At 36.3% G+C, this 27,017-nt stretch overlaps 2 protein-coding genes across 10 annotated transcripts in view; one reads left to right on the top strand and one right to left on the bottom strand.

Moving 5' to 3' along the window:
• Nucleotides 1–25,217, top strand: part of BTBD10 (BTB domain containing 10) — an 87,623-nt gene extending 62,406 nt beyond the window's left edge. For 5 of the 6 annotated variants that reach the window (XM_004369663.1, XM_023737366.1, XM_023737357.1 and 2 more), the window contains 7 exons: nucleotides 12,104–12,300; nucleotides 13,994–14,279; nucleotides 16,591–16,693; nucleotides 18,370–18,490; nucleotides 19,923–20,120; nucleotides 23,030–23,140; nucleotides 24,072–25,217. In XM_004369663.1, the coding sequence (XP_004369720.1) occupies nucleotides 12,104–12,300; nucleotides 13,994–14,279; nucleotides 16,591–16,693; nucleotides 18,370–18,490; nucleotides 19,923–20,120; nucleotides 23,030–23,140; nucleotides 24,072–24,382 (1,327 nt within the window). In that variant the 3' untranslated portion in view covers nucleotides 24,383–25,217. Of the gene's footprint in view, nucleotides 1–12,103; nucleotides 12,301–13,993; nucleotides 14,280–14,322; nucleotides 16,694–18,369; nucleotides 18,491–19,922; nucleotides 20,121–23,029; nucleotides 23,141–24,071 lie in introns of those variants that run through there. The other variant, XM_023737375.1, reaches the window with a different exon arrangement.
• Nucleotides 24,500–27,017, bottom strand: part of BMAL1 (basic helix-loop-helix ARNT like 1) — a 119,507-nt gene continuing 116,989 nt past the window's right edge. For 2 of the 4 annotated variants that reach the window (XM_023737320.1, XM_023737335.1), the window contains one exon: nucleotides 24,500–26,653. In XM_023737320.1, the coding sequence (XP_023593088.1) occupies nucleotides 26,493–26,653 (161 nt within the window). In that variant the 3' untranslated portion in view covers nucleotides 24,500–26,492. The remainder of the gene's footprint in view (nucleotides 26,654–27,017) is intronic. The other 2 variants (XM_004369659.2, XM_023737327.1) reach the window with 1 other exon arrangement.

Genomic DNA, 27,017 nt, shown 5'->3' with positions numbered 1-27,017 from the left:
AAATTTTTGCTTTTGATTGTATCCCACATTCTTCTCAGGGTCTCTTCATTTTCCTTTGTTCTTTTTTCTGAGTTTTCCTCGAACAGAGTTGTATGCAAGTGTTTGTCTTCAATTCCGTTGATCCTGTCTTCCACCATTTCAGATCTGCTCCTCAGCCCTTCTATGACACTGTCCGTTTCTGAAATCTTGTTGTTTATCTTTTGGATTTCTCGTTGTTTTTGTATAATTTCTAGTTGTGAATTTATTTTGGCATTTTGTTCCTGCATTGTTTTCCTGAATTCTTCCTCTATTTTGTCTGTATATTCCATGAATTTGTCTGCCCTTTCCATGAATTTGTGTATTTTTTCCTCATTTTTGTCCGCTTTTTGCTTGAACTCTTGGATAATTCTGAGTATTAGAGATTTGAATTCCCTATCAGGTAGTTCTAGTGTCTTTTCTTCCACTGGAAGGTCATTTGGTGTTTTATTTTGGATACCTACTGTAACCATCTTGTCCTGTTTTTGTAAATGTTTTGATATTGTCTGCTGTCTTCAGGGCATTCAGTAGTTATTTTTTTCGTGTACTGATTGTAGATTTGTTTGTTTCGTCCTTTTTTTTTTAATTTGGCTATGTCTGAGCAGGCAGGCTGTGTGTTCTTTGTTGTTTGCTCGTCTGTGGGCACAATACTTTTTGCTTCCTTCTCCAATTGGCAGGGTCAGTCGTTGAGATATGGTACAGCAGGGCAGGTCTAGCTGAAGAGGAGTTACTGGGATGGGTTGTTTGGGGCACTTACTACAGCCACCAGGGCGGGTGGGTAATCAGTGCAGGGCAGGTTCCAGTAGGCCATGCCTGTGCTGCTTGGTGGTGTGATGTTGAGCGCAAGATGCAGGTAGGCAGGATGCGGGGGGTGGGATTGTTACGTGTGGAGCTAAGACGGTTATGGGAGAGAAGAGAGAGGAACAGGAATCAATAAGATACAAAGAAACAAAAACGAATGCTAGGGGAGCTTGCCGTTGGAGTAGAGAGATAAGAGACTATGAAATGGAGAAAAACAAAAAGTGGAAGAAGAAAAAAGAAAAGAAAAGAAAAAAAATGAATAAATAAAAATTAGAGAAGAAGAAGAACAGCAAAGCGCCCAGGGATCCCACCAGTTTGCTATGGGGTCTGGGTAAGTTGTTCTCAGGTGTTGCAGTACAGCCTGGCTAGAAGGCATAGAGGCACTGAGCGCCGGGTATTCAGGGGACAAGAAGAGAAGGAAGGTATAGAGAGACAAGAAACTGAGTCATGAAGAAAGACAAAAAGGGAAAAAGAAGGAAAAGAAAATGAAAGAAATTAAAAAAAAAAACAAAAACAAACAAGAAAAGCCCCCAAAAAAGCAGGGGGAAGAAAAAACCCACAAGAAAAGAAATGCTCTCAGGGATCCCTCTGCACATCTGTGCATGTCGAGGGGGTAGGTCCCAAGCCATGCGGCACCACCTGGCCAGAATGAGCTCACAAGTCGAGAAAAGGAAAGGAAAACAAACAAACAATTCAAGGAAACAAAAGCCCTGGGATCCCACCAGTGTGGCAGCCCAGACCGGGAAGTAGCTTCACACCCGAACAGAGCTCCGCAGCCCCTTAGGAAGAAGCAAAGATGGCACATGGAGCCAGGTATTTGAGCGAAAGGAGGGGGAGGTGGTGAGAGGTAAGGAAGAAATCAAAAGAAAGGTTAAAAAGCAACACCAGCAGCCAACAAATGGCATTCAGGGAGCTGGCCAGTATGAGCGGGTGGAATCCAAGCACCCGGTGCTTCCCGGCCAAGAGACTGTGGCCGCTGGAAGCAGAGGAGGCCGAGTGGGTGTGAAGAAGGGTTGCGGGTGGGAAAGCACATATCGCAAATTACTGGTTGTTTTGTCTCCTGCTGGAACCTCCGTGAAGCTGCTTTTTCGTACCCCCTATTTGTTGGTCTCCGATAGGAGTCCAAGATGGCGGATCCACACTGCATTAGCTGGTAGGGGACCTCTACATGAATCTCTCCTCGCTCTCCGTTCTCTCAATTTTCTCACTCCGTTTTGTGCTTGGCTGGGTTCTTTATCTCTTCTTTTGATGTTTTAGGATTTCAGGATTGCTGTTTTCTCTGTTTGGCGTAGTCTTTTGGATCTTTGCTGTGGAGGAACGTCGTGGTGCTTCTGCCTAGAGCACCATTTTGCCGGAAGTCCAGTTCTCTGATATTTTAATCACATGTTTATGTTCTTATAACCACCACTACAAACAGGACTCTTCCATCACCACAAAGAAATTCCCTCATGTTTCCCCTTTATAGTGACACACTCTCCCCAGCCCTAATCTCTGGCAAATGATCTTTTCTCTATCAGTGTAGTTTTGTCATTTTCAGAGTATTATGTAAAAGGAATCATATAGTATATAAACTTGAGTTTTGATTTTTTTTTTCCAATGAGCATAATGCCCTTGAGATCTATTCACATTGTTGCTGATGTCAGTAGTTTCTTTTTTATTGACGAGTAGTATTCCATTGTGTGGCTGGCTGTACCAGTCTATCCTTTCAGAGAGAATGGCATGGTTTTTGTTATAAGCTTTGCAGAATTATTGGATTTTTAAAACTCTGTACATATTGCAATTGTCCTCCCTGTAGGAGCCTGTGTGGTTTCACTGAACAAACCTGTTGAAACTATCTTAAATTTCTCTTTCGTCCTTAGGGAAGTGCCTACCATTGGAATGTCTTGGCGTAATTAAAATTTTAAAACTAATTAGGTGACAGCATCATATGCTGAAGTTCATGTAAGATTAGTATTCTAAAGTTTGATATAAATAGATAGCTGCTTCCAACAGTGCTCATTTTAGTAAGACTTTTAATATTCTGGAGAGACTGCCTTCAAAGCATGATTTTGAAGTTAAGTGGATAGTTGAAATGTTACTGTTGTTGTTAAGTGCCGTCAAAAACCCCAGGTACAACAGAACGAAACACTGCCCTGTCCTGCACCATCCTCACAATCGTTAATGCTTGAGCTCATTGTTGAAGCTACTGTGTCAGTCCATCTCCTTGATGATCTTCTTTTTCAGTGACTCTCTACCAAGTATGATGCCCTTCTCCACAGATTGGTCCCTCCTGTTAATATATCCAAAGTATGTGAGATGAAGGAAATCTCGCCATCCTCGCTTCTAAGGAGCATTCTGGTGTACTTCTTCCAAGATAGATTTGTTCATTCTTTTGACAGTCTGTGGTATATTCAGTATTCTTCACCAATAGCATAATTCAAAGGCATCAATTCTTCTGTCTTCCTTGTTCATTGTCCAGTTTTCACATGCATATGAGGCAATCAGAAACACTATGGGTTGGGTCAGGCGCACCTTAGTCTTCAAGGTGACATCTTTACTTTTTAACACTTTAAAGAGGTCTTTTGCTGCACATTTGCCTAATGCAATGTGTCATTTGACTTCTTGACTGTTGCTTCCATAGGTGTTGACTGTGAATCCAAGTAAAATGAAATCCTTGACAACTTCAGTATTTTCTGTTCATCACGATGTTGCTTACTGGTCCAGCTTGAGGATTTTTGTTTTCTTTATGTTGAGGTGTAATCCATACCAAAGGCTGTAGTCTTTCACCTTCATAAATAAGTGTTTCAAGTCCTCTTAGCTTTCAGCAAGCAAGGTTGTGTCATCTGCATATTACAGGTTGTTAATGAGTCCTCCTCCAGTCTTAATTCCCATTCTTCTTCATATAGTCCAGTGTCTCGCATTATTTGCTCAGCCTACAGATTGAATAAGTATGGTGAAAAGATAAAACTCTGACGCGTACCCTTCTTGACTTTAAACCACAGTATTCCCTTGTTCTGTTTGAACGACTGCCTCTCGGCCTATGTACAGGTTCCTCATGAGCACAATTAAGTGTTCTGGGATTCCCAGTCTTCGTAATGTTGTCCATAATTTTTTATGATCCTCACAGTCGAATGCCTTTGCATAGTCAATAAAACACAAATAATCATTTTTCTGGTATTCTCTACTTTCAGCCACGATCCATCTGACATCAGCAGTGATATACCTTTCTTGACTTTAAACCACAGTATTCCCTTGTTCTGTTTGAATGACTGCCTCTCGGTCTATGTACAGGTTCCTCATGAGCACAATTAAGTGTTCTGGAATTCCCAGTCTTCGTAATGTTGTCCATAATTTGTTATGATCCGCACAGTCGAATGCCTTTGCATAGTCAATAAAACACAAATAATCATCTTTCTGGTATTCTGTGCTTTCAGCCATGATCCATCTGACATCAGCAGTGATAGCCTCTGTTCCGTGTCTCCTTCTGAATCTGGCTTGAATTTTTGATGGTTCCCTGTCCATGTACTCCTGCAACTGCTTTTGAATTATCTTTAGAAAAATTTTACTTCCGTGTGATATTAAAGATATTGTTCAATAATTTCTGCATTCTGTTGGATCACCTTTTCTTGGAATGGGTACAAATACGGATCTCTTCCAGTTGGTTGGCCCAGTAGCTGTCTTCCAAATTTCTTGACATAGATGAATAGGCACGTCCAGCGCTGCATCTGTTTGTTGAAACATCTCATTTAGTATTCCATTAATTCCTGGAGCTTTGTTTTTCACCAGTGCCTTCAGTGCAGCTTGGACCTTCAGTACCATCAATTTTTGATCAGATGCTACCTCATGAAATGCTTGAACGTCAACCAGTTCTTTTTGGTACAGTTGACTCTGTATTCCTTTCATCTTCTTCTGATGCTTCTTGTGTTTTTTAATATTTTGCTCATGGAATCCTTCAGTATTGCAACTCAAGATTTGAATTTTTTTCGATTCTTTCAGCTTGAGAAATGCCGAGAGTATTCTTCCCCTTTGGTTTTCTATCTCCAGGTCTTTGCACATGTCATTATAATACTTTACTTTGTCTTTTCAAGCTGCCCTTTGAAATCTTCTGTTCAGCTCTTTTACTTCATCATTTCTTCTTTTCTCTTTAGCTACTCTGCATTCAAGAGCAAGTTTCAGAGTCTATTCTGACATCCACTTTATGTGTGGTATCCTTGATGTCATTCCACAGCTCATCTGATCTTCTGTCATATAGTTGATATTAGATAAAGAAATCAGAGAAGCAGTATTAGTTTATAAAGCTCAGAGAAGCAGTATTAGTTTATAAAGTTGAAAGACTTAAAAATGGAATATTTTATTTTCTTTTGGCAAGAGTGTGTTTAAGGTGAGTTTATTTACATGATTACAGGTGCTGGAAGTGATATTCCTTAAAAAACCCACTGCCGTCAAGTCAGTTCCGACTCCTAGTGACACTATAGGACAGAGTAGAACTGCCCCGTAGGGTTTCCAAGGAGCACTTGCTGGATCCGAACTGCTGACCTTTTGGTTAGCAGCCAAGTGCTTAACCACTAAGCCACCAGGGCTTCCTTGATATTCCTTAGTTGATGAAAATTATAATCTCAGAGGATACATGATTAAGGGTGCCAATTTAGGCTTTTGTAATAATTTTGTGGATCATAACAAATTGTGGATAACATTGTGAAGAATGGCAATTCCAGAACACTTAATTGTGCTCGTGAGGAACCCTTACATAGACCAGGAGGCAGTTGTTCGAACAGAACAAGGGCATACTATGTGGTTTAAAGTCAGAAAAGTTGCATCGGGTTGTATCCTTTCACCATACTTATTCAATCTGTATGCTAAGCAAATAATGCGAGACGCTGGACTATATGAAGAAGACCGGGGCATCAGGATTGGAGGAGGTCTCATTAACAACATGCAATATGCAGATGACACAGCCTTGCTTGCTGAAAGCAAAAAGGACTTGAAGCACTTACTTATGAAGGTGAAAGACCACAGTGTTCAGTATGGATTACACCTCAGCATAAAGAAAACAAAAATCCTCACAGCTGGACCGGTAAGCAACATCATGATAAACAGAAAACATTGAAGTTGTCAAGGATTTCATTTTACTTGGATTCACAGTCAACACCTATGGAAGCAACAGTCAAGAAGTCAAATGACACATTGCTTTAGGCAAATGTGCTGCAAAAGACCTCTTTAAAGTGTTAAAAAGTAAAGATGTCACCTTGAAGACTAAGGTGCGCCTGACCTAACCCATGGTGTTTTTGATTACCTTATATGCATGTGAAAGCTGGACAATGAATAAGGAAGACAGAAAAAGAATTGATGCCTTTGAATTATGGTGTTGGCGAAGAATATTGAACATACCATGGACTGCCAGAAGAATGAACAAGTCTGTTTTGGAAGAAGTACAGGAATGCTCCGTAGAAGCAAGGATAGTGAGACTATGTCTCAAATACTTTAGACATATTATCAGGAGGGACTAATCCCTAGAGAAAGACATCAGGCTTGGTTAATTAGAAGGTCACTGAAAAAGTAGAAGACCCTCAAGGAGATGGATTGACACAGTGGCTTCAACAGTGGGCTCAAGCATAACAACAATTGTGAGGATGGTGCAGGACTGGACAGTGTTTTGTTATGTTGTACATAGGGTCACTATGAGTTGGAACCAACTCAATGGCACCAAAGAACAACATATGTATATGTATATGGCTCATTTTCTGAAGTGTCTATTCTGGTGCATTAAGGTACTTGTCCATTATTATTCCAATAACTCACTATATTCATTACAATAGCTTTATAATAAGTACTGAAATCAGATTGTGTTTCTCTTCCAACTCTGTTTTTTTTTTTTATATTGTTTTAGCTATTTTAGGTCCTGTGCATTTCCGTAGGAATTTTAGAATGTCTGTCACTTTTTACCTTCTTAAGTTTTTTTTTTTTTAATTGTGCTTTAAGTGAAAGTTTACAATTCAGGTTGCTCTCCCTATACTGTGACAGCACACTCCTCCTTTCCACCCTGCATTTCCTGTGTCCATTCAGCCAGCTCCTGTCCCTTTCTGCCTTCACATCTCACCTCCAGAAAGGAGCTGCCCATTTAGTCTCATCTATCTACTTGAGCTAAGAAGCACACTCTTCACGAGTATCATTTTATGTCTTATAGTCCAGTCTAATCTTTGTCTGAAGAGTTGGCCTCTGGAATGGTTTTAGTTTTGGGCTACCAGAATGTCCGGGGGCCATGTCTTCCAGGGTCCCTCCAGTCTCAGTCAAACCATTAAGTCTGGTCTTTTTACTATAATTTGAGTTCTGCACCTCACTTTTGTCCTCCATCGGGGACTCTCTGTTGTGTTCCCTATCAGGGCGGTTCATTGGTGGTAGCCAGGCACCTTCTAGTTCCTCTGGTCTCAGGCTGATGGAGTCTCTGGTTTATGTGGCCCCTTCTGTCTCTTGAGCTAATGTTTTCTTTGTGTCTTTGGTGTTTTTCATTGTCCTTTCCTCCAGGTGGGTTGGGACCAATTGATGCATCTTAGATGGCTGCTCACTAGCTTTTAAGACCCCAGACGCCACTCACCAAAGTGGGATGCAGAACATTTTCTTAATAAACTTTGTTATGTCAGTTGACTTAGATGTCCCCTGAAAGCATGGTCCCCAGACCCCCACCCCTGCTACTTTGTTTCTTGAAGTGTTTGGTTGTATTCAGGAAACTTCTTAGCTTGTGACTTTTTACCTTCTTTTGAACTGATATTTTTCAATTCCATGTTATGTCCTTTGGTGACTTATTAGCTATTAGTAATTTTTTAGTTTAGTGGTTGATTTAGGGTTTATAGTATATATCTTTAACTTATCCCAGTCTACCTTAAAGTAATATTATTCCACTTCTTGTGTAGTATAAGAGCCTTATAATAGTGTACTTTCATTTCTCCCCTCCCATACTTTGTGCTATTTTGGTCATACGTTTTACTTTTACATGTATGTTATAAACCCCATAAAACATTGTTATAATTATTGTCTAAGCTTTTCTTTTAAAGAGATTTAGATAATAGAAAAAAATAATACATTTTTCCACGTAGTTACTATTTCCTCGTTCTTCTTTGCTTTGTGTAGATCTATATTTTTATCAGCATTATTTTCCCTTCCGCCTGAAGGACTTCCTTTAACTTTTCTTGTAGTGAAGGTCTGCTCGTGATGAATTCTTTTTGTGTCTGAAATGTCTGTATTTCTTCTTCATTTCTGAAAAATGTTTCTACCAGATACAGAATTCTAGGTTGACTGGTTTTTTGGTTTTACTTTATAGTGTGTTTGGGGTTCGCTGTGCATCTTGCATCTGTTTTTTGTAGTTTTCATCAAATTTGTAAGTGTACATCATTATTTCTTCAAATGTTTTCTTCCCCCATCTCCTTTCCTTCATGAACTCTGTTTTCTCCTATATTAGGCCACTTGAAGTTGACCTACAGCTTAATTATGCTTGCTTGCTTTCTTCCTTTTTTGTTTTTTTCTCTGTTTGATTTTTGATATTTCCTATTGGTATGTCTTCAAATTCACTAATATTTTCTCTGTAATGTCTAATCTACCATTAATTCCATTTAGTGTATTTTTCTTCTCAGATATCTTTATTTTCATCTGTGGAAGTTTGATTTACAGCTTTTTTATCTTCTATATGTATATAGCTTTTTGAAGAAATACGGGTACAGTAACTTTTAATGTCCTTGTCTCTAATTCTAACATTTGTGTCAGTTTGGGGTTGATTTTGATTGCTCTTTCTCCGTGTTATGTATTATGTTTTCCTGCTTTTTTGCATACCTGATAATTTTTGTTTGGATTTGTACATTGTGAATTTTACCCTGTTTGGGTGCTGGATAATTTTGTATGCTTACCAATATTCTTGAGCTTTGTTTGGCGTTCAGTTAAGCTACTTGGAAACATTTTCATCCTTCTGGGTCTTTTAAAATTTGGTATGTGGGACTGGAGCAGTACTCAGTATAGGCCTAATTATTTCCCGTTTCAGAGGTAGGATCCTTCTGATCCTCTTCCCAATACCCTATGAATTATAAGGTTTTCCAGTTTGGTTGGTGGAAACAAGCATTATTCCTGGCTCATAATGAGTGCGGACACCATTTCCTCTAATCCTTAGAGTTAGTTCTTCAGCCGTCTGTAGTTTCCTTACATGTGTGTATTGATTGGTACTCAGCTGAATACTCAAGGAGAATTCTCTGCAGATCTCTGAGTTTTTCTCTGTGCTGTTGTCCCCTCTCTGGTACTCTTTCCTGAGAACTCTAGCCACATATTGTCCCAACCTCTTAGTTCCAGATCTGTAACTAAGAGTCTGTCGAGCTCTGCCTGTGGATTCTTCTTCCCTGTGTTTACTCTGGAAATTCTCAAGATAGTAATTTAGGTCATTTTTTGAGCTTACTTTTTTTCCCCATCTTTCAGGGATTACTCTCCTTTGTTGCCTGATGTACTATGTCTTGCAAACCATTGTTTCATGTATTTTTGTTTGTTGTTGTTTCAAGCAGGAGAGTTTCTCTCATCTTGGCTGGAAGCAGATATTGAGGCTGGTTTAGTCTTCATTTCCTTACCTGTCCTCAATTCATGTATCTTAAACTCCTTTAAATGCAGCCAGAAATAGAGTTGTCCTCTCTGAACTTGTATGTCCTCGTTTTCCTTTGTACATATTAATTGCTTTTGCCTTATAGTGCTTTCCTGATCTAAAATTATTTAATTAGATAAGGGTAGGGCAAAATTAATTTTCTATGACATCTGACTTTTAATGTCTGATTCAGAGTACATTCTATTTGGGAATGAAAGGATGGAAGTGTATTATGACACCTTTTGCATTCATTTAAAATCTAAGCAGTTTAGAAATGAAGCCAACATTTCAGCAGAATGCTTAGCCATGTCTGATATTTCAGTTACAAAGATGTTTGATAGACATGCCTTTTCAGTTAGTCAATCTGCTTGATTAATTCAAACTGAACATTTAGCCTGCATTTGTCTTAGTTGTAGTTGTGTTTGTACCTTATCCATTAAATTACCAGTTAGATTCACATTTAGAAAATGTGCTTTCTTATAGTAGTTGAAAATGATTCAAACTTAACAGCGAGAATAATTTGAGGAATTAATTTTTCTGTGTACAATCTTTGTTCTATTAGTATGGAAAATTCTTTTTTCTATTTTAGAAAATGAGCCAGAAATGCCAGTGTTACTACTCTTTAAGCTTTTAACAAACACAGTAGGGCCTTTTGATTTGTTCTGTCCTTGTTGAAGAATAGATCCCTGGGTGGCGCAGATTTGGTTTGTGCTTGACTACTAACCTAAAGGTTGACGGTTCGAACCCACGCTGACACCATGGAAGAAAGGCTTGGAGGTCTGCTTCCATAAAGATTACAGCCAAGAAAAGCCCTGTGGAGCAGTTCTACTGTAATACATGGGTTGCCATGAGTCTGAATTGCCTCAGCGGCAACGGGTTTGGTTTGTTTTGTGGAAGAAAAAGATTATGTTCCAAGGATACAAACCTACTGTGTTTTTTTTCACTAGAAAGAAGGTGGCAGTACTTTTTTTTTTTGGTAGGTTTATGAGAGACGAACGACTGATAAAGGCTGATAGCTTAGCTTTATGTAGAAATAGCTTTCAGGGAACAAAGTCACCCCTATCTTTTGTCTTTGTAGTCTGTGTTATAGTGAGGTATTTACTGATTTTCATGTGAAAGAAACCACTAAAATAACAAAAGAAAGCATTATAGCTAATATGCCAGCAAAGGAGATGACCCTGAGGGACTGCAGGATTTAAAACTGCTTTCTGAATTATCAAGAAGATTAAATTTTAACTAGTGTGGTTTTGATGAAGTAGAGCTTCATAATGTTACGGAGGGAATAAACCAAAAGGTGTAGGTTCTAGTGTTATTAGCATTGTCCCTAAATACTTTGTGATTCTGAGCAGGTCATGTAATTTTGAACTTTAGTATCTTCATTTGTCATAACTAATAAGTGAACATTTAATGGGTGCTTCTGTTGTGCCAGGTACTTTGCTGGACATTTTACTTCTTATACCTCATTTAATCCTTACATTAACCGTAGAATGTAAATACAGTCCACATTTTACAGATGAGGAAAGAAGCTTCTAAAATATTAAGTAACATTCAAAATGTTGAGCAATTAAGTATCAAAGGAATAATTTGATTCTAAATCCATTTGATTCTAAAGCCATTTTTTTTTTTTCTAAAAAAAAGTTTTTAAACCAGGAACTATGGTATATGCTAAGATGGTAAATTTCCAAATTGCCTTAGATCTGGCTGTCTTGGTTTTGTTTCCTACCTGCATATATTCTGATTATTGAAATCTTTATCTATTTGTCAGAGCCTGTTGTGTCAGTGACTAATGCTAATCTACAGTGATTATCTCCTTCCTCTGAGATTCTGAAGTATTTATCATCTACCACTCATTTAGTAGTTATGTAGTTGGGATATATTTAGTAGTCTTATATTTGGAATTCTTAAATTGTTTAAATTTTTATGTGTGTCTTACTGGTACACTTAGATCATAAAACTCTTGAGGGAGCTTCTCTTTCCATTGGCATTTAGCACACCATTGTGCTACATATAACTTAATAAACAATTGTGTGAATAAATTATGTGAACTAGAATATTTTAATCAGCATTCCCTTTGTTCACTTCATGTGAGTAAATTTATTCTACTTCAGATGTTTTTAAATTTTTTAAATTCTGTGACTTTATTTACACAGTCAGTACAGTTAAGTTTTTCAGAGAAATGCTTCTCAAGACTTTATCATAATGTTTTGAAAAGAGTTCTCAAAATGAGATTAGCATATAGACTTATTTTATTTGGCAAGGAGATCAGTTACTTTGCCCCACACCTCAGTTTTTTTAAGTTTTGGAAGGTGGTGCCCTTCTTTCTCTTTTTCCTCCCCCAGTCAAAGAAATCAAAAGAACATTGAGTAATGCTTAGGAGCTCTGGATTATCTCTGCTACAGTGACAACTACGATTCTACTACTCTTTCTGCTACTAACTCAAATGTCATTTAACCATTCTGGGCTTTAGTTTTCTCATTTGAGAGACACTGAGTTAAATTACGTGATCTTTAAAGACATATTATTCCAGAATTTGTAAAACCTACATGTAAACTAGGTTTTAGAATTAGAAAGTAGCATTTGATTTTCATGCTTCAAAATATTAGTGGTTTTATGTTAATCAGATTTTTGTTTAAAAGCATTTGTGGTCATATATTTTCCTTTTATGGTTAAAATTTTTTTTTTTTTTTTCTAATTTATCAGTACTCTCTCACGTGTTGCTAAAGGAGTCGTCGACCACACCAAAATGAGTCTTCATGGTGCTAGTGGGGGACTTGAGAGATCAAGAGATAGACGAAGGTCAAGTGACAGATCACGAGATTCATCTCATGAAAGAACAGAGTCTCAGCTCACTCCTTGTATTAGAAATGTTACTTCTCCAACACGACAGCACCATGTTGGTATGTAAACTCAAGTAACCTTCCAAAGTTCTTAAAAGCATTCATTTACTTTTTTAAAATAGTATTGATAATTAATTGTAGGTAATACTTCAGAGTAAAATTAGTTTCTTCAATTCAGTTTTTTCTATTTTAGCTTAACTTGGTTCTTGCTGTGAAAAAACAGCTTCTTAAATACAACTTAAAGGTAAATGTTTAAGAGTCTGGGATAGTCTTTCAAAAGAAGCAATTTGATAAACCTTTAAAACTGATAGTAAATTTTCTTGCAAATTGACTTCCATCTTATGAGATATAAAGTGGTGGTTTATTTTAAAATAGTTTGTAGTACAGTAAGTTGTTGATAGTAATCTCTGAATTAATCACACTCACAAAGGAAGTGGAAGCTAGAATAACTAGCAGCATTGAATTATTTATTTTGATTTTGACAATATTTCAAATTTAATAATAAAAATAGAAGATGAAAGAGAAGGTGTAAAGCGTTTTACTTTATCAGGAACTAATTCAGGTCTTTTCCTTGCTTCCTACTCATTACTATAAATGAACATTATTACCCCAGATGAGGTCCTTGAAGTCAGACTAGTACTTAACAAGCCAGAAATCAACAAAAGTACAAATAATAGTTGACAGTTATATGCAAAGTTCAGTACCTGGGAAGAGAGTAGGAGGATATAATAAATTATTTTATTACTTCAGTGAATTTTGCTTTTGGGATGCTACCAGCATTGTGGAAACAGGTAATAAAAGGGAGATGTCAGAATATCTCTGGGGAGATAGCAAATTTAATTATATAATCAGTAATGCTGTACCAAATGTTCTAAATAGCCTGAGTCATGGAGGAATTTGGCAAAAGCTGATGAAGCTGATGAAATGGAGGTACATTTTTAGGTCACCTTCTAAAGTTAGTAATCTTGCCTCTAAAGGAAACTTCTTTTCACAAAATATTAGTTCTTATTTCCTCTTTCCCCATCTAAAGGAAATTTTCTGAATTTTAACAATATTTTCTACCTATTAAAATTACAGACAATAATCACGTAGTCCTATAAGGTTTATAGCCGTGCTTTAGTCAACAACAGTGAGAATGAGAAGAAAGCAGTGTATCTTAGAGCTGCTTTATTTGGTAGACGTTAAAAGTCATTTGAAAAAGTAAATACTTCTTGCTGTTGTTAGTTAAATTGTTTCCGCCTTTTGAAGAGATTAATTGCTAGTTTTGGAATGCTCTTATTAACATAGTGAGATTCCAAAGTTTATACTGTGTTCTCAGAATAATATTAATACTTCTAGTGTTTAGAATAGTTTAAATTTATATTCTTCTTACTCTTTTACTAACTTTCAATGCCTATTTATTTGGCTTGTGAGAATATTTGGTTCTTTTTTTATATATATTTCTAAGTGGAGTAATGACATAAAATTTGCCTTAATATAAATCTCAGTCTGGGTCAACATTAGTCAATAAAAACATCTTTTTAAAAGTCCACAAACAAAAATTTATTATTTAGGAAATATTTTGATGTTCTGGGTTTTATTCCTGGGAAATAAATTAATGTTTATGGTGTTCTGTAAAAATACTTGTTATTTGAAGTAAAAAATCAGAAATGCCGTCATTTAAAACAATGTTTAAATCAACATTTTAAAATGTATGGATCTTGAATTTTTAAAAGAAAATATGTATAACTTTGTTCACATCTTTCTATTTTAGAACGAGAAAAAGATCACAGTTCCTCTCGTCCAAGCAGTCCTCGTCCTCAAAAAGCATCCCCAAATGGTTCCAGTAGCAGTGCTGGAAACAGCAGCAGAAACAGTAGTCAGTCAAGCTCAGATGGTAGCTGTAAGACCCCTGGGGAGATGGTATTTGTATATGAAAATGCAAAAGAAGGAGCTCGGAATGTAAGAACATCAGAACGAGTGACACTAATAGTGGATAACACTAGATTTGTTGTAGACCCATCCATTTTTACTGCACAGCCGAATACAATGTTGGGCAGGTTTGTATTATTGAAATCTTTGTATTACTAATTACAAAGCACTTTCACATCCTTTATTTTAGTTTTTCATTTAAGGTTTACAGTAAAATCCTAAACCTAAAGTAGTGTTCCTATTTTACAGATAAAAGAATGGAGCTTTGGAGGTTAAATTACTTGCCTAAGTTAATAGAACCAAGTCCTTGACCTTGGTTTTATTTCTGACATTCTTTGCAGTGTCAATAGAAATAGTAAATACATTAGTTAATGAAGTCAGCATACCAAAAGATCTCTACAGGTTGAAACTGTAGATTCAGCCTAACAAGGTGAATTTAATAGTGATAATATGATTTCCTGTACTTGGGCGCTCAAATACAGAAAGATATCAGCACTGTTTCAAGAAAAAAAATAGTTTGGTCAGCTATAAAGTCAGCATGAATTGTCAGTTTGATATAGATAACTTAAAAATAAAAAAGAATGCCATTAACAAGGAGCATTTGCAGAATGAAGGAGGTAATAGTCATCATCTAACCTGTGCTGGTTAAGAGTAATAGATTAATTTTAATTTAAAGTTTGCAGTTATGGGAATCACAATCTGAGGAGGATATAGACAATATAGACTTGATTATTTTAATATGTCCAAAACTAGCATCAAATACTTTGTAATTGTAAAATCAGTATCTTTGTCTGTTCACTTTAATATAAAATGAAAGGACATGTAAATGAAATAGAAGCTTACATGAGGTAAAAAGTTGTTTTATTTCTAGATTGCACTGAGTAACTATTTGGGATTGTCTCTGTGTGTGTGAGAGAGATTTGTCTTGTCTCAGAATATAGAATAAATGCTAGCATTATGATACTATATACATTTTGAGTAGCTAAATATTTTAACAGTAGCATTGGACTTTATAAGAAAAAAATGCTTGAACTATAGGCTTTTATGTGTTTTTAGTAGTGTAAGGGAGGTCTATCAATGGAAGCTCTAGGAGGATGACTTGACATTGTTACTAATACCTTATATTTTTACCTAAACTTTAAAGAAAGACACAATAAAAAAGGTATTTGAAATTTTGCTTCAGCAGTTAGGCTGGGTTTTCTTTAAAAAAAAAATTTTTTTTAAACTACCCATAGTAATCTGAAAAGAATAGCTTTCCCCTTTTGTAAAAAGTTCAAGTATTTGAGAAAATGTCATGACATTTGACTCCTGAAAGACTGTCCTTTTTTTAAAACGAGTGAAGGCTTCTTTTCATGTCAATTGACTACATTTTATCTTTGGGGATGAAAATTAATATTCATGGAAACTGTAAAAGGCAGTTGGCATTCTTTTGGAAACTTTGAAATAAAAAAGCTTTGTTCGTGATATAGTTTTCTGTGTTACAACAAAAGAGGAAATGATTTAAATTGGGAAATTGTTAAGTAGAATACTTAGATCAGCCATATTTACTTTGGGGATGGGGTATTACTGTGTTCAAAGGTTCAACTTTCTTAAATAATCAGAATTATTAAGTTTCCTTGGGAGTATTGCGTTAAACTTTTCATTGTAAAGGACATATTTTGCAGATTGCTTCTTTTCTAAGTAGTCACTGTTAAAGGCCAACAACATTACTTGAAAAAACATATCCATTTATGTTTTTCTTTATAAAAAATTAATATTAAAATAATTAATATTGAGTATTTTGCTTATTTATTTCAACTTTTTATTCTCCTTTTCACTTCTTTATTCCTCTCTATACTCTCTACCCCGTCCTCTCTACAAGCACTTGATTGCTTGTTTTTCACTCCTAGGATGTAGAAGAGGCAAGTATAAGAATTTTGAGCAAGATTTTTTACATTTATTGTTAAGATTATGAAAAGCAAAACAACCACTTCTTCACAGTTTAGTTGGTTGTATGCGCTCCATTATAGCATTGATTTTATAATGAAGATAGCCACAGTGGTTTTAAGGGAAGGGCATAGATAACATGGCTACCTTTTTTCTTTCTGACAAGATTAGTATAAAAATCACCTTTTCCACAAGATTTATTATTTCTTTCTGAGCAGGAGGAGATGGAAAGTTCTTTAGCTTCTGAGTTTTATCATTTAATTTTATTGTTGCTTATAAGACTCTATGGGGAATCTGTATATTACTGTTCCCTCCCATCAAAAAGGAAATATTTTTAATAGTCCTTCATTTACACAGTTAGCCAGAATAAATTCTGCTAAATATTCTTGAACTAATTTAGTGATATAATTTAATGCTTAAATTATAATTCCTTTTACTTTTGTACATATTGATTTTCCCTTTTTTTGGAGGAAGTACTCTATTGATGTATTTCTCCATTATTTCCTATTATAGGATGTTTGGGTCTGGCAGAGAACATAACTTTACACGTCCCAATGAGAAGGGAGAGTATGAGGTGGCAGAGGGAATTGGCTCCACTGTGTTTCGAGCTATTCTGGTGAGTGTTTTTTGTGTGTATTGACTTAACCATAAGACCCCTTCTTGATAAGTACTTGGAAGCCAAGTTCTGTTTGGATATTTCTTGAAGGTATTACCATTTTTCCTTAAATACTATTTAATTCGTCTTTATTTTAGTCCATAAAGATCATATGATATAAACAAATGAATTTTATGACCTTTGGGAAGGTAGGATAGGGCTAGATTAATCTCTTAGGCTGCATATGCAGTTCTCTCAAGACATTTAGTAGTAACATTTCCGACGTCATAGTACTCCTCCCTCCTTAATTCACGTAAATACAATGAGTTGATCACTTTTGCTACCTGAGAATGAATGTGGCTACTAGGATTCTAATATTTTATCGCATGTAACCAGCAATATGGAAACTTACGAACATTTAAAAATCATCTCCAAAATGTATTTGTTAAAACCTTTTTTTGTGTGTGGTCTTAACTTTTTTTGAGGAGTATTTGAATTAGTATTACAGAATTTAGGAGCCCTAGTGTCCCAGTGGTTGAACTCTCGGCTGCTAACCAAAAGGTTGACAGTTTGAACTCGCCAGCTACTCCATGGGAAAAAGATGTGGCAGTTTGCTTCTGTAAAGATTACAGCCTTGGAAACCTTATGGGGCAGTTCTGCTCTGTCCTATAGGGTCACTATGAGTTGGAATCGACTCGATGGCAGTGTGTTTGGTTTTTTTGGTTTATTACAGAATTTATATTTGTAATTTCAATTCAGTGATAAAGATTTGATTTACAGTGTGTGACAGACCATTCATTCCACAGTCTGGAAACATAGCTTCCTGAGAGTTTTGGATGAAGAAGGGAGGGAGGAAGGAACCTGAGGTAGAAGACAGATAGGAAAAGTAGTTGCTTTTGATCAGGTTGCTAGAACTCGAACAAGCACCAGAAGACATTTTGCTTCTACTGTTGTAGCAGCCTTAGAAGTTTGTGTTACTGTGGCTCTGAACCTCAAGAAGCTTGAAACAGGTCTTGATTTTTTTTTAAAGCATGTTAGAAAGTGCTCTTGCAACTGACCACACTTCCATTTAGCCCCCTATGGAGTTGACACAAAGAAACCTTTTTAAGACTAAGCTATAGAGTAACTTATCTGTAACTCTGAGATCTAACAACTTTTAAAGTAGATTTTGGAAATAATTACTATTGATTGTTTGCAGTAATATGGGAAACACCAAGGGATATTACTTGAAAGAAGAATATCTGGTTATGCATCTAGTTTTACATATTTTAATGCTTGACTATGACTTCGCAGTTCTTTAGGAGAAACCTTGGTTTTTGTTAAACTTCCTTATTTAAAAAATGTATGGTAGTTGTGTAGAAAAATAACTTGTAGTGGGGGAAATATGTATTAGTTAGCATGATATGGTACAAAGAAGAGATGAATAAAGAATGGGTAGACCTGGGTCTCAATGTTACCTCTGCTGTTAAATAATTGTATGATTAGGTAAGTCATTGAGTCCATCTGGGCCTAAATTTCCCTTATCTGTAAAATCTAAAATTTCTTAGGTGAACTGAGGTTCCCCTAACTTTAAAAATCCACAACTTTGAGATGTCAGAGCTTCACTGTTTTTGAAAATGCTACCAGTCCAACCTTAATGATAAGTGTTGACAACCTTGTGCTCTAGATGTTTTATGCATTCCTTTTTTATTTTTCAGGATTATTATAAGACAGGAATAATCCGTTGTCCTGATGGCATATCTATTCCTGAACTAAGAGAAGCATGTGACTATCTTTGTATCTCTTTCGAATATAGCACTATTAAATGTAGAGATCTCAGTAAGTATGATGTTTTGTGTGTGAGTGGTTTGTAGAGCTATAATATGTTGGAATGAAAAACCTGAAATAGTGCTATTTACCTAGTTAGACCTCAAATATTTCTTTCATTGAATTTAAATTATTCTAGTACCATGAAGAGTATTCATGGAAGTCTGTAGAGATCTTTGTAAGTTCCTTGTGCAATTTTCCACATTTTTTTTAACTTTATTTTTTTTAGATTTTTTCTTTGACTGCTTCCTCTTTCATTTTTTGTCAGTCTCCATCTCCTAGGTTGGGAGCCCTGGTTTGCCTTCACTCCTCAGATCAGATCATCCAAAAATTTATAATTTTTTATATTTACTATGTAAGATACTATCCTGAGCACTATGGAAGTAACAAATAATTCTCAAAGACAATACTTCTCATTAAAGATTTTAGATTAAATTCCTAGCCTTCATTTATACATGTGTATATATCATATCACATCATAATAATATATAACCGAAAAACCAAACCCACTGCTGTTGAGTAGATTCTGACTCATAACAACCCTATAGGACAGAGTAGAACTGTCCCATAGGGTTTCCAGGGAGCAGCTGGTGGATTTGAACTGCTGACCTTTTGTTTAGCAGCCGAGCTCTAAACCACTGCACCACCAGGGCTCCAATATAATATATAGTTATATAATATTAGATATTATATATATTATGGTGTTAAAGAATAGGTACTAAATAAGCATATAGGAGTCATATCTAACTCAGGTGTGGGGGATTGGCGAAGCTTTCTGGAGGAGAAGGAAGAGGAAGTATGTTCTAGGCAGAAAGGATTCTGTATTGAGAAGCAAGAAAGATTGGTACATGGAGGAAATGACTTCTCACTCTTCTGTCATAGAACCTAAGCACATAAGCTTGTTCTTTTACCTTCTTTATCCTAAAACCAGTTGACCTTTCTCCTCTCACCTCCCTTCCTACACTGAAATCTTAATGCTGTTTTTTTGAGGAAGAGAACATGCAGGAGATGGAATATGGAAGCTATTTTAGTTCTTATGGATTATCTGAAAAGTATCTTTAAGATATACGTGTGCATATCATAATTGCATATATTTATGGAAGACAACATAATATAGGCAGAAGTACCCCGGGCTAGCAATGGGTTTCTAATTTTGATTTTGCAAATTAATTTGTTTTGAAAACTTAATCAAATTACTTCACGGTGTATAAAATACGGGGTTGTGCTGGATGCCATTAATTGGCCCTTCTTGCTATAAGATTCTGTAACTCTATAACAACTCTTCCCTAGGAAAAGTTAGTGACTAAAGAAAAACTACTATATTGCCTGTAGTGTCCCAAAGTAGATGTTGAACTAATTTGCTATGTTTTTTTGTGCGTTACTTCTGCTGTTTACTTATCAGCCTTCCAAAATAATGAAGATATTTTTGTGGGTTTCATTTCAGGTGCCCTAATGCATGAGTTATCAAATGATGGTGCTCGTAGACAATTTGAATTTTATCTGGAAGAAATGATCCTCCCTCTTATGGTAGCTAGTGCCCAGAGTGGGGAACGAGAATGCCACATAGTGGTGCTTACAGACGATGATGTGGTTGATTGGGATGAAGAGTATCCACCACAGATGGGAGAAGAATATTCACAAAGTAAGTATTGTGGCATGTTTTCTGTCTCTTGAATCATCACAGATTATCTCTTTATCTTTTATAATATTAATCAAAGGACAGTTTTTTTAAGGAAAGTACATTGAACTCTTACCACATACCACGGTTCAGCAGACTACAGCCTCTGGGCCAAATCCAGCCCACCACTTGTTTTTGTAAATAAAATTTTATTGGCATACAGCCACACCCATTCATTTACATTTTGTTTATGGCTGCTTTCATGCTACAGTGGCAGAGTCGAGCAGTTATAACAATGACCTTATGGCTCGCAAAGCCCAAAATATTTACTATCCGGCCTTTTACAGAAAAAGTTTTCTCACCCCTGCCATACACAGAAATGATTTGCTCTTTGCTAAGTATCTGGATCTTGTTGGATTTTTCTTCTTTGCATTTAGAAGCATCCAGGAGGGTAGATGTCCTTATTATAAAAAATAAGCTTTATTTATTTATTTATTTATTATATTTTATTGTACTTCAGGTGAAGGCTTACAGAACAATAGTTTCTCATGAAACAGTAGTACACATGTTGTTTAAGCTTTATTTATTTAATGAATTTTTGTTTGTATATAAAATGAGAAGATTCAACTCATTGATTTTGAAGGTAACTTTAAGTTCTAAGATAGTCATTTTTTAATAGTCGATACGTGTTTCTGACCCTTCAGAAAGCTTTGTGGAACTATAGTTCTTTTAGGTATTTCTGACCAAAATAGCATATCTTGAGCAGCAATGACTAACTTTCCTTTTCCACTTCCAGTCTTTTTCTGATTACAGCCTTTTGATTTTTTTTTTGTTAGAAAATTTATCTTGTAATTGTTTTCCTTGATGAACCCAGTGGAGTATTTTTGACATTTCATAGATTGAGAAGAAGAGAGAATTGACAGAATGATGTGAGGAACTGAATAAAGTAGCCCAGCGTCTTGATATAATTCTGTACTCGTCTGTTGACTCAGTAAGGATTAGGGTTTAAGTGAAAAGTATAGGAATGTAAAAACCAAATCCGTTGCTGTCGAGTCGATTCTGACTCATAGTGACCCTACTGGACAAGGTAGAACTGCCCCATAGGGTTTTCAAGGAGCGCGTGGTGGATTCAAACTACTGACCTTTAGCAGCCGTAGCTCTTAGCCACTATGCCACCAGGGTTTCCACAAGAATATAGAAAAGTACCAAAACCTTTTAGCCTCTGATTCTTCCATTTACTTACCCTTTTCTGAAAGCAAAACAAAACAGATTCCAAATGATATTCTTTTTAATTTCTCAATATTTTCAAAAGATTATTTTAACACAAGTTATGGTAGCACTTTGCAGGGTTACTGTGTATTTACGTAAATAACACATGCCTTCTACATTTGTTTGCTAACCATGCCTCCTCCCCCGTGAGGAATTTTCATAAGCGCCGCTATGCCAATTTTTTTTTACATGTTGCCTTATTTTCGTAAAAATATGGTACATTGAGATGCTTTCTTTGAATGATGTACTTAAACAAGTGTTATGATTCTTTTGTAGCTAGTTGTAGTGATAGGTATTTCTGCTATACTCAGTTCTAGGCTCTTTGCTAACAATGGTTTTCTATAATAATATGTGGAATAAAATACAGGAAAAATTAAAGATTACCAAGAATCAAAAGAAGTATACTAAATTATTTTCTGTTAAGAGAGAGGAATGGATGAGCTTATAATTTATATTTTTCAAAACGTTTGACTCCAAGAGTGGAACCAAATATAGAACATAGAAATGATAGTACAGTGATACAGGAATTAAAATAGACCTGGTTTTTCCTTTTTAATTACTGAACTTTCCATTTCAGTTTTTGTTTTCTTGTTTTTTATCTTAAGCTTTGAAGCTTAAAAGGACTGAAAGCGTTTTTACTTAATTTGTCAAAATATGTTTCATCTTGTTCCAAGATGTTTCCAACTTAGAGGATTCATTTGAGGAGATAGAGCTCTTCAGCCTGATTTTCCTAAATGTGATTTTGTGACACCATCCATTCTGAGACATCAAAAAATCTGTCTTGAAAAACCAGTAATCTTAACAATAATCACAAATTTACCCCATGAATAGCATCTGTATACTTTATTTTCGTTTTATTGGCTCTTATAAACCAGCATGTTTGGTTTGTGAGTGTGTTATTCTTTTTTTGAAAAAACCTTTGCAGTTCACCTTTTAAGGGAGATAACTCCACCTGAAAAAGAGAAGGCGAGGAAGGTCCATCAGTCTAACTCCCTGAAGTTCCCAGCACATTTGGAAGACTCAACATGTTGTTAGTGGAATGTCTGTCCTTTGCAAAGCCAGTTTGCTCTAAACAGACTAACCTGGGCAGAACACGCTCGAATCTGCCATTTTTAACATCCATATTAAATGGGGCTGTTCGCCTGAATGGAAGACAGTTTGTGGGGTGGGTCGTTACCTTTTTGGGGAATTATTAATAGTTGCTCAGTCCATGAAATGTAAATATGTCTCTTTTGTACTCTCTGACAAGGCAGTTTTTTTCCTTCAGACTAGGCCTTTTAGGCATAGCGAAGTCCTTTACTTTGCCTGCTTGATAATGATGTGATATTGATGTCTTCTTTTGATTCTTTTATTTGAAGAAACTTGGGGCAGATCCCATTCCAGTAAGTCTGTATGTGATATATCTTTCAGGAGATTCTTCCTATGGATTGGGTTACCTGATTGGTTATCAAAGCTTTTCTTGTTTCAACCTAAGTAGACATTTGCTTATACATTAACTGTACTGAATTGTTGTCCTGTCATGTTGGCTAGTCATCCTTTGGCATCACTGCATCCATCCATGATTTAGGCTTTTAACTGTCAGCCCCTTCTGATGACCAAGATAAATTGAACTTCCTCTCTAAATGCTTTGATTTTAATAAAATATTTTTGTCTTTTTTTTCCAGTTATTTATAGCACAAAATTGTATAGATTTTTCAAGTACATTGAAAACAGAGATGTGGCCAAATCAGTTCTGAAGGAGAGGGGTCTTAAGAAGATTAGATTGGGAATAGAAGGTAAAACATCTTAATTTTCTATTACTTTTCTTTTGAGAAAACGTTAAAAAAATTGTATTCCATGTAAAATATTGTTTGAATACTTTGAGGAAAAGTCTGATGAATGATTATATTGAGTATTTATGCAGTAGACCTATAAATAATAAAAATTAACTTCCTTTATCTGAGACAACAGATAGAAGACCATTAAAAACCTGTTGCCGTCAAGTCGATTCCGACTCATAGCGATCTTGTAGGACAGAGTAAAACTGCCCCATAGCATTCCCAAGGCTGTAATCTTTACAGAAGTAAACTGGCACATCTTTCTTCTGTGAAGCGGCTGGTAGGTTCAAACCTCCAACCTTTTGGTTAGCAGCCAAGTGCTTTAACCACTGCGCCACCAGGGCTCCTTTAAATGATACAGGAGGTTAAAATACTGGCCTTGCTGACTTAGGTAAGGAAGTACCCAGAACCAGTGAAACTGGAGAGCTCCACAGATCTTTGTAATTAAAAAAGAAAAAACCCAGAACAATATAAAGATGAGATTTAGGATTAAGGAAAGTAGAAGGCTAATGTGGCAGTAAATTGTAGCCGTGAGGCCAGAGAATCCGTACAGGGAATGGGTCAAGGATATTAAGGATATCACAGCGAGAGCCCAGGATGTGCACCAGATTACATACCATCGTACTGCAGACGCATCCCTTCATACTCCCACTTTAAGAATGTTTTTCTAGTAGTTGGTGTCTTGAGTGGCTGAGAGGATGTGAATTACATCAGTAGGATTTGGGTTTCCTTAATTGATTAGGTGGATGGAATACTGGTTTTCCTTCCTTGATTTAATTTCCGTTTGTTTGGGATCTACAGTAGAAAAGTTCTCTTTAGGCTAAACTGGGTGAGAAATGTTGGTGTTTTTGTGTGTATCCTCAGTTTTTAAAAACTTTCTCTCCTCCAGGATATCCTACCTACAAAGAAAAAGTAAAGAAAAGGCCTGGGGGCCGCCCAGAAGTGATTTACAACTATGTCCAAAGACCCTTTATTCGAATGTCCTGGGAGAAGGAAGAAGGAAAAAGTAGGCATGTAGACTTTCAATGTGTAAAGAGTAAATCTATTACCAACCTTGCAGCAGCTGCCGCAGACATTCCCCAGGACCAGCTGGTAGTCATGCACCCAACTCCACAAGTGGATGAGCTGGATATTCTCCCTATGCATCCCCCTTCTGGCAACAATGACCTCGATCCTGACGGACAGAATCCAATGCTGTGATGCCGATGTTCCTTGAAACCATAGCATGTTCCTCTTCACAGTGACGTTGTACTCTCCTCATTCTGCACTGCAAGGCCACTCTTCTTCGTTGTGAGATGCACATAACAATGTTTAGGATATTGCAGTGTAGGCTTTTTTAAAGACCAAAGGTAGCTGAATGGTTTTTTAAAATGAGGACGACTCTAGCATCCTGAGGGTTCCAGTTATATAAATGTATTTGTTTACCAGTAGGTTTCTGAAATTGGTTCTTTGTATGGGGACAGTCCTTTTTCACACAGCTAGATCTTTTCAGAAGTGATGGAAATTGGCAGCTGGGGTACCTTTAGTCTAAACTGATATTGGTCACACCCCAGAGAAAATGCAGAATATTATATAGTTGCACTTTATAAATGGTGGTTAAATGGAGCTATTCAAGCCATTTTTATAGTTGTGATGCACAATATAACTTAAATAAGTGCTTCTATCAAAGTATCCCTCCAGTGAGATGTGTATAGTTTGCTGCCCACTGATGAGCACAAGATGAGTATTTATCATTGGGCTTATCTGAATGATCAGGATGCAATTCCATGCCCATATTTTATCAGTTCAGATATCTCCAGTGCTGTTTTCACGCTTTTAGAGTGAGTCACATGCAGGGAGTGTGAACATCAGAGGTGGTTTATTATCCAGTCTGCCTTACCCTTAATCTGTTCACAGATATTTATTTACTAATGAGGCTTTTTTTTCTTAAGAGTTACCAGATAGGAAAATGAAGTGTTTGCTCTTCATTTATTAAATGATTGTAAACTCGAGTTTTTCATCAAAATAAAATTCCATTGTTTTAATGTTTCTGACCCAACTTTATAACCACCATGCCTAGCTTTTTAGCCTCATAATTAGCAGATTTCCTGTCTTGTTGGTGAAAGCATAACTAGAAATCAAATATCAGTTCAAGGGACTCCAATTTGGTATTGATGTGTGATGAGGCACTTAGATTTCCTACTAACTATAAAATATACTGTAAATCCAAAACAGTATTAGAGCTGAAGAGAGAGAATATTTTCTAGTCCAGCCTGATGTGAAGGGTGAAATGACTTTACTGGATCATGTAGTAACCCTTAGTTTCATAGCCAATTTCATACACTAGCTCAGCGCTTTTCCCATTATAATGTGCTGCTCTACTTATTCATGCAAATTATTCATGCAAATGCTGTTTTTTATGTTTTGTGGCCCAGTTCAAGAAGGAATCAGAAATAGTTAGGCGCTTAGGGGCTGGGGTCACTGTTTGAAGCCATACAATTGCCAGTAGTAGTAGAGAAGCCAGTTTGTTATATCTAAACTTGAATTTATAATTTCAGAGGATTTGAAATTTGTGTTTAAGTAGTAACATCTTTGCTCTCACATAAATTAAAATTGCAACAATTTTGAAATTAACTATTTTAACAATACAGCGAAGTTAGTAGCACAGGGAGATTAGGCAAGTCCCAGAATTGTTATGAAGGCCAGAAAGGCACTGCAAATGTGATCAGCATGGATTGACCTTAAACACCTACTGTAGAAAACAGATGATCCAGCCCTGCAGCATGTAGGTTTTTTTTCTAATTATTTGCAATGTGAACAGTATTTATAGAACAAGGGAAACATTTATTAAAAATATTTAACTGTCTAATACATTATACTTTAACCCATATTTATAGTAAGGGATTCTTACAAGGAAGAATAAACGGCTTTATGATACAATTAGTATAAGAAATATCCACATGGGGGACTTTGTAGTGTAAAAACACCATACATCTGAAATGACCATTTGCATATAAAAGCTACCAATGATGCTTCTGTGCACAATGATTAAAAAAATTCAACACAAACAGAATCCAAAATATACAATTAATGCAAGCTATCCACAGCTAGCCCAATAATCAATGATGAGGAAACACTGAAGCAGGCTTAGTTCCACTTTGTCTGAAGTTACACATAGTAAGATTGACTTGTATCAATGGCTCTGAGATGGCTTTTATGAAGACAGTACATAAAAGCTGTTCTCTCCTTATCCAATAAGCTTCACAGACTGTAAAACTCCACCAGTAATGCACTTGGATACTGTAGCTGTTGCCAAAGCAACAGGTAGTGTTTACAGTGGCCATGGCAAGTCACTGAAGTCAACAGGGCCACCCAGTCCAGCATCTGCTTCCAAAAGGCTCATGATGACAGCCATTGCTGCTTCATCGTTGCTGGGACTACTTGAGCCTTGGTCGTTATCTATCATATCTATACCTATGTGGGGGTTCTCACCTGTGGGAGGAGATAAAGACTGATCAGTGATCAAAAATACCAAAGCATGTTTACCTTTATTAAGAAAGTTACATTTAACAGTAGGATGAGAGATGTTGCTTCTTAGGGCTGTATGTACTGCCATAATTTGTTTTTCAACTTTGGCGTTTTTCAGAGGAAAGAACCAACTTTTGAAAAATAAGAATGAAGTGCTTAAAATTCAATAAATATTAAAAGTATTTCAGTTGACCTCATTTAATATTCTGATAGAACCAATTAAGGAGAGCAGTCTACAGAAAGACAAATAAGGGAGAGATGAGGGGGAAAAAAAAAACAATCTAGGAAGCCAAGTAGATGAAAAGATGGATGGGATGGGGAAAAGCAA

The sequence above is a fragment of the Trichechus manatus genome, unplaced genomic scaffold, assembly GCF_000243295.1.
Source record: "Trichechus manatus latirostris isolate Lorelei unplaced genomic scaffold, TriManLat1.0 scaffold00006, whole genome shotgun sequence".
Lineage (NCBI taxonomy): Eukaryota > Metazoa > Chordata > Mammalia > Sirenia > Trichechidae > Trichechus > Trichechus manatus.
The sequence above is the reverse complement of the archived record's forward strand: the minus strand, read 5'-3'. Positions and strand labels throughout refer to the sequence as shown.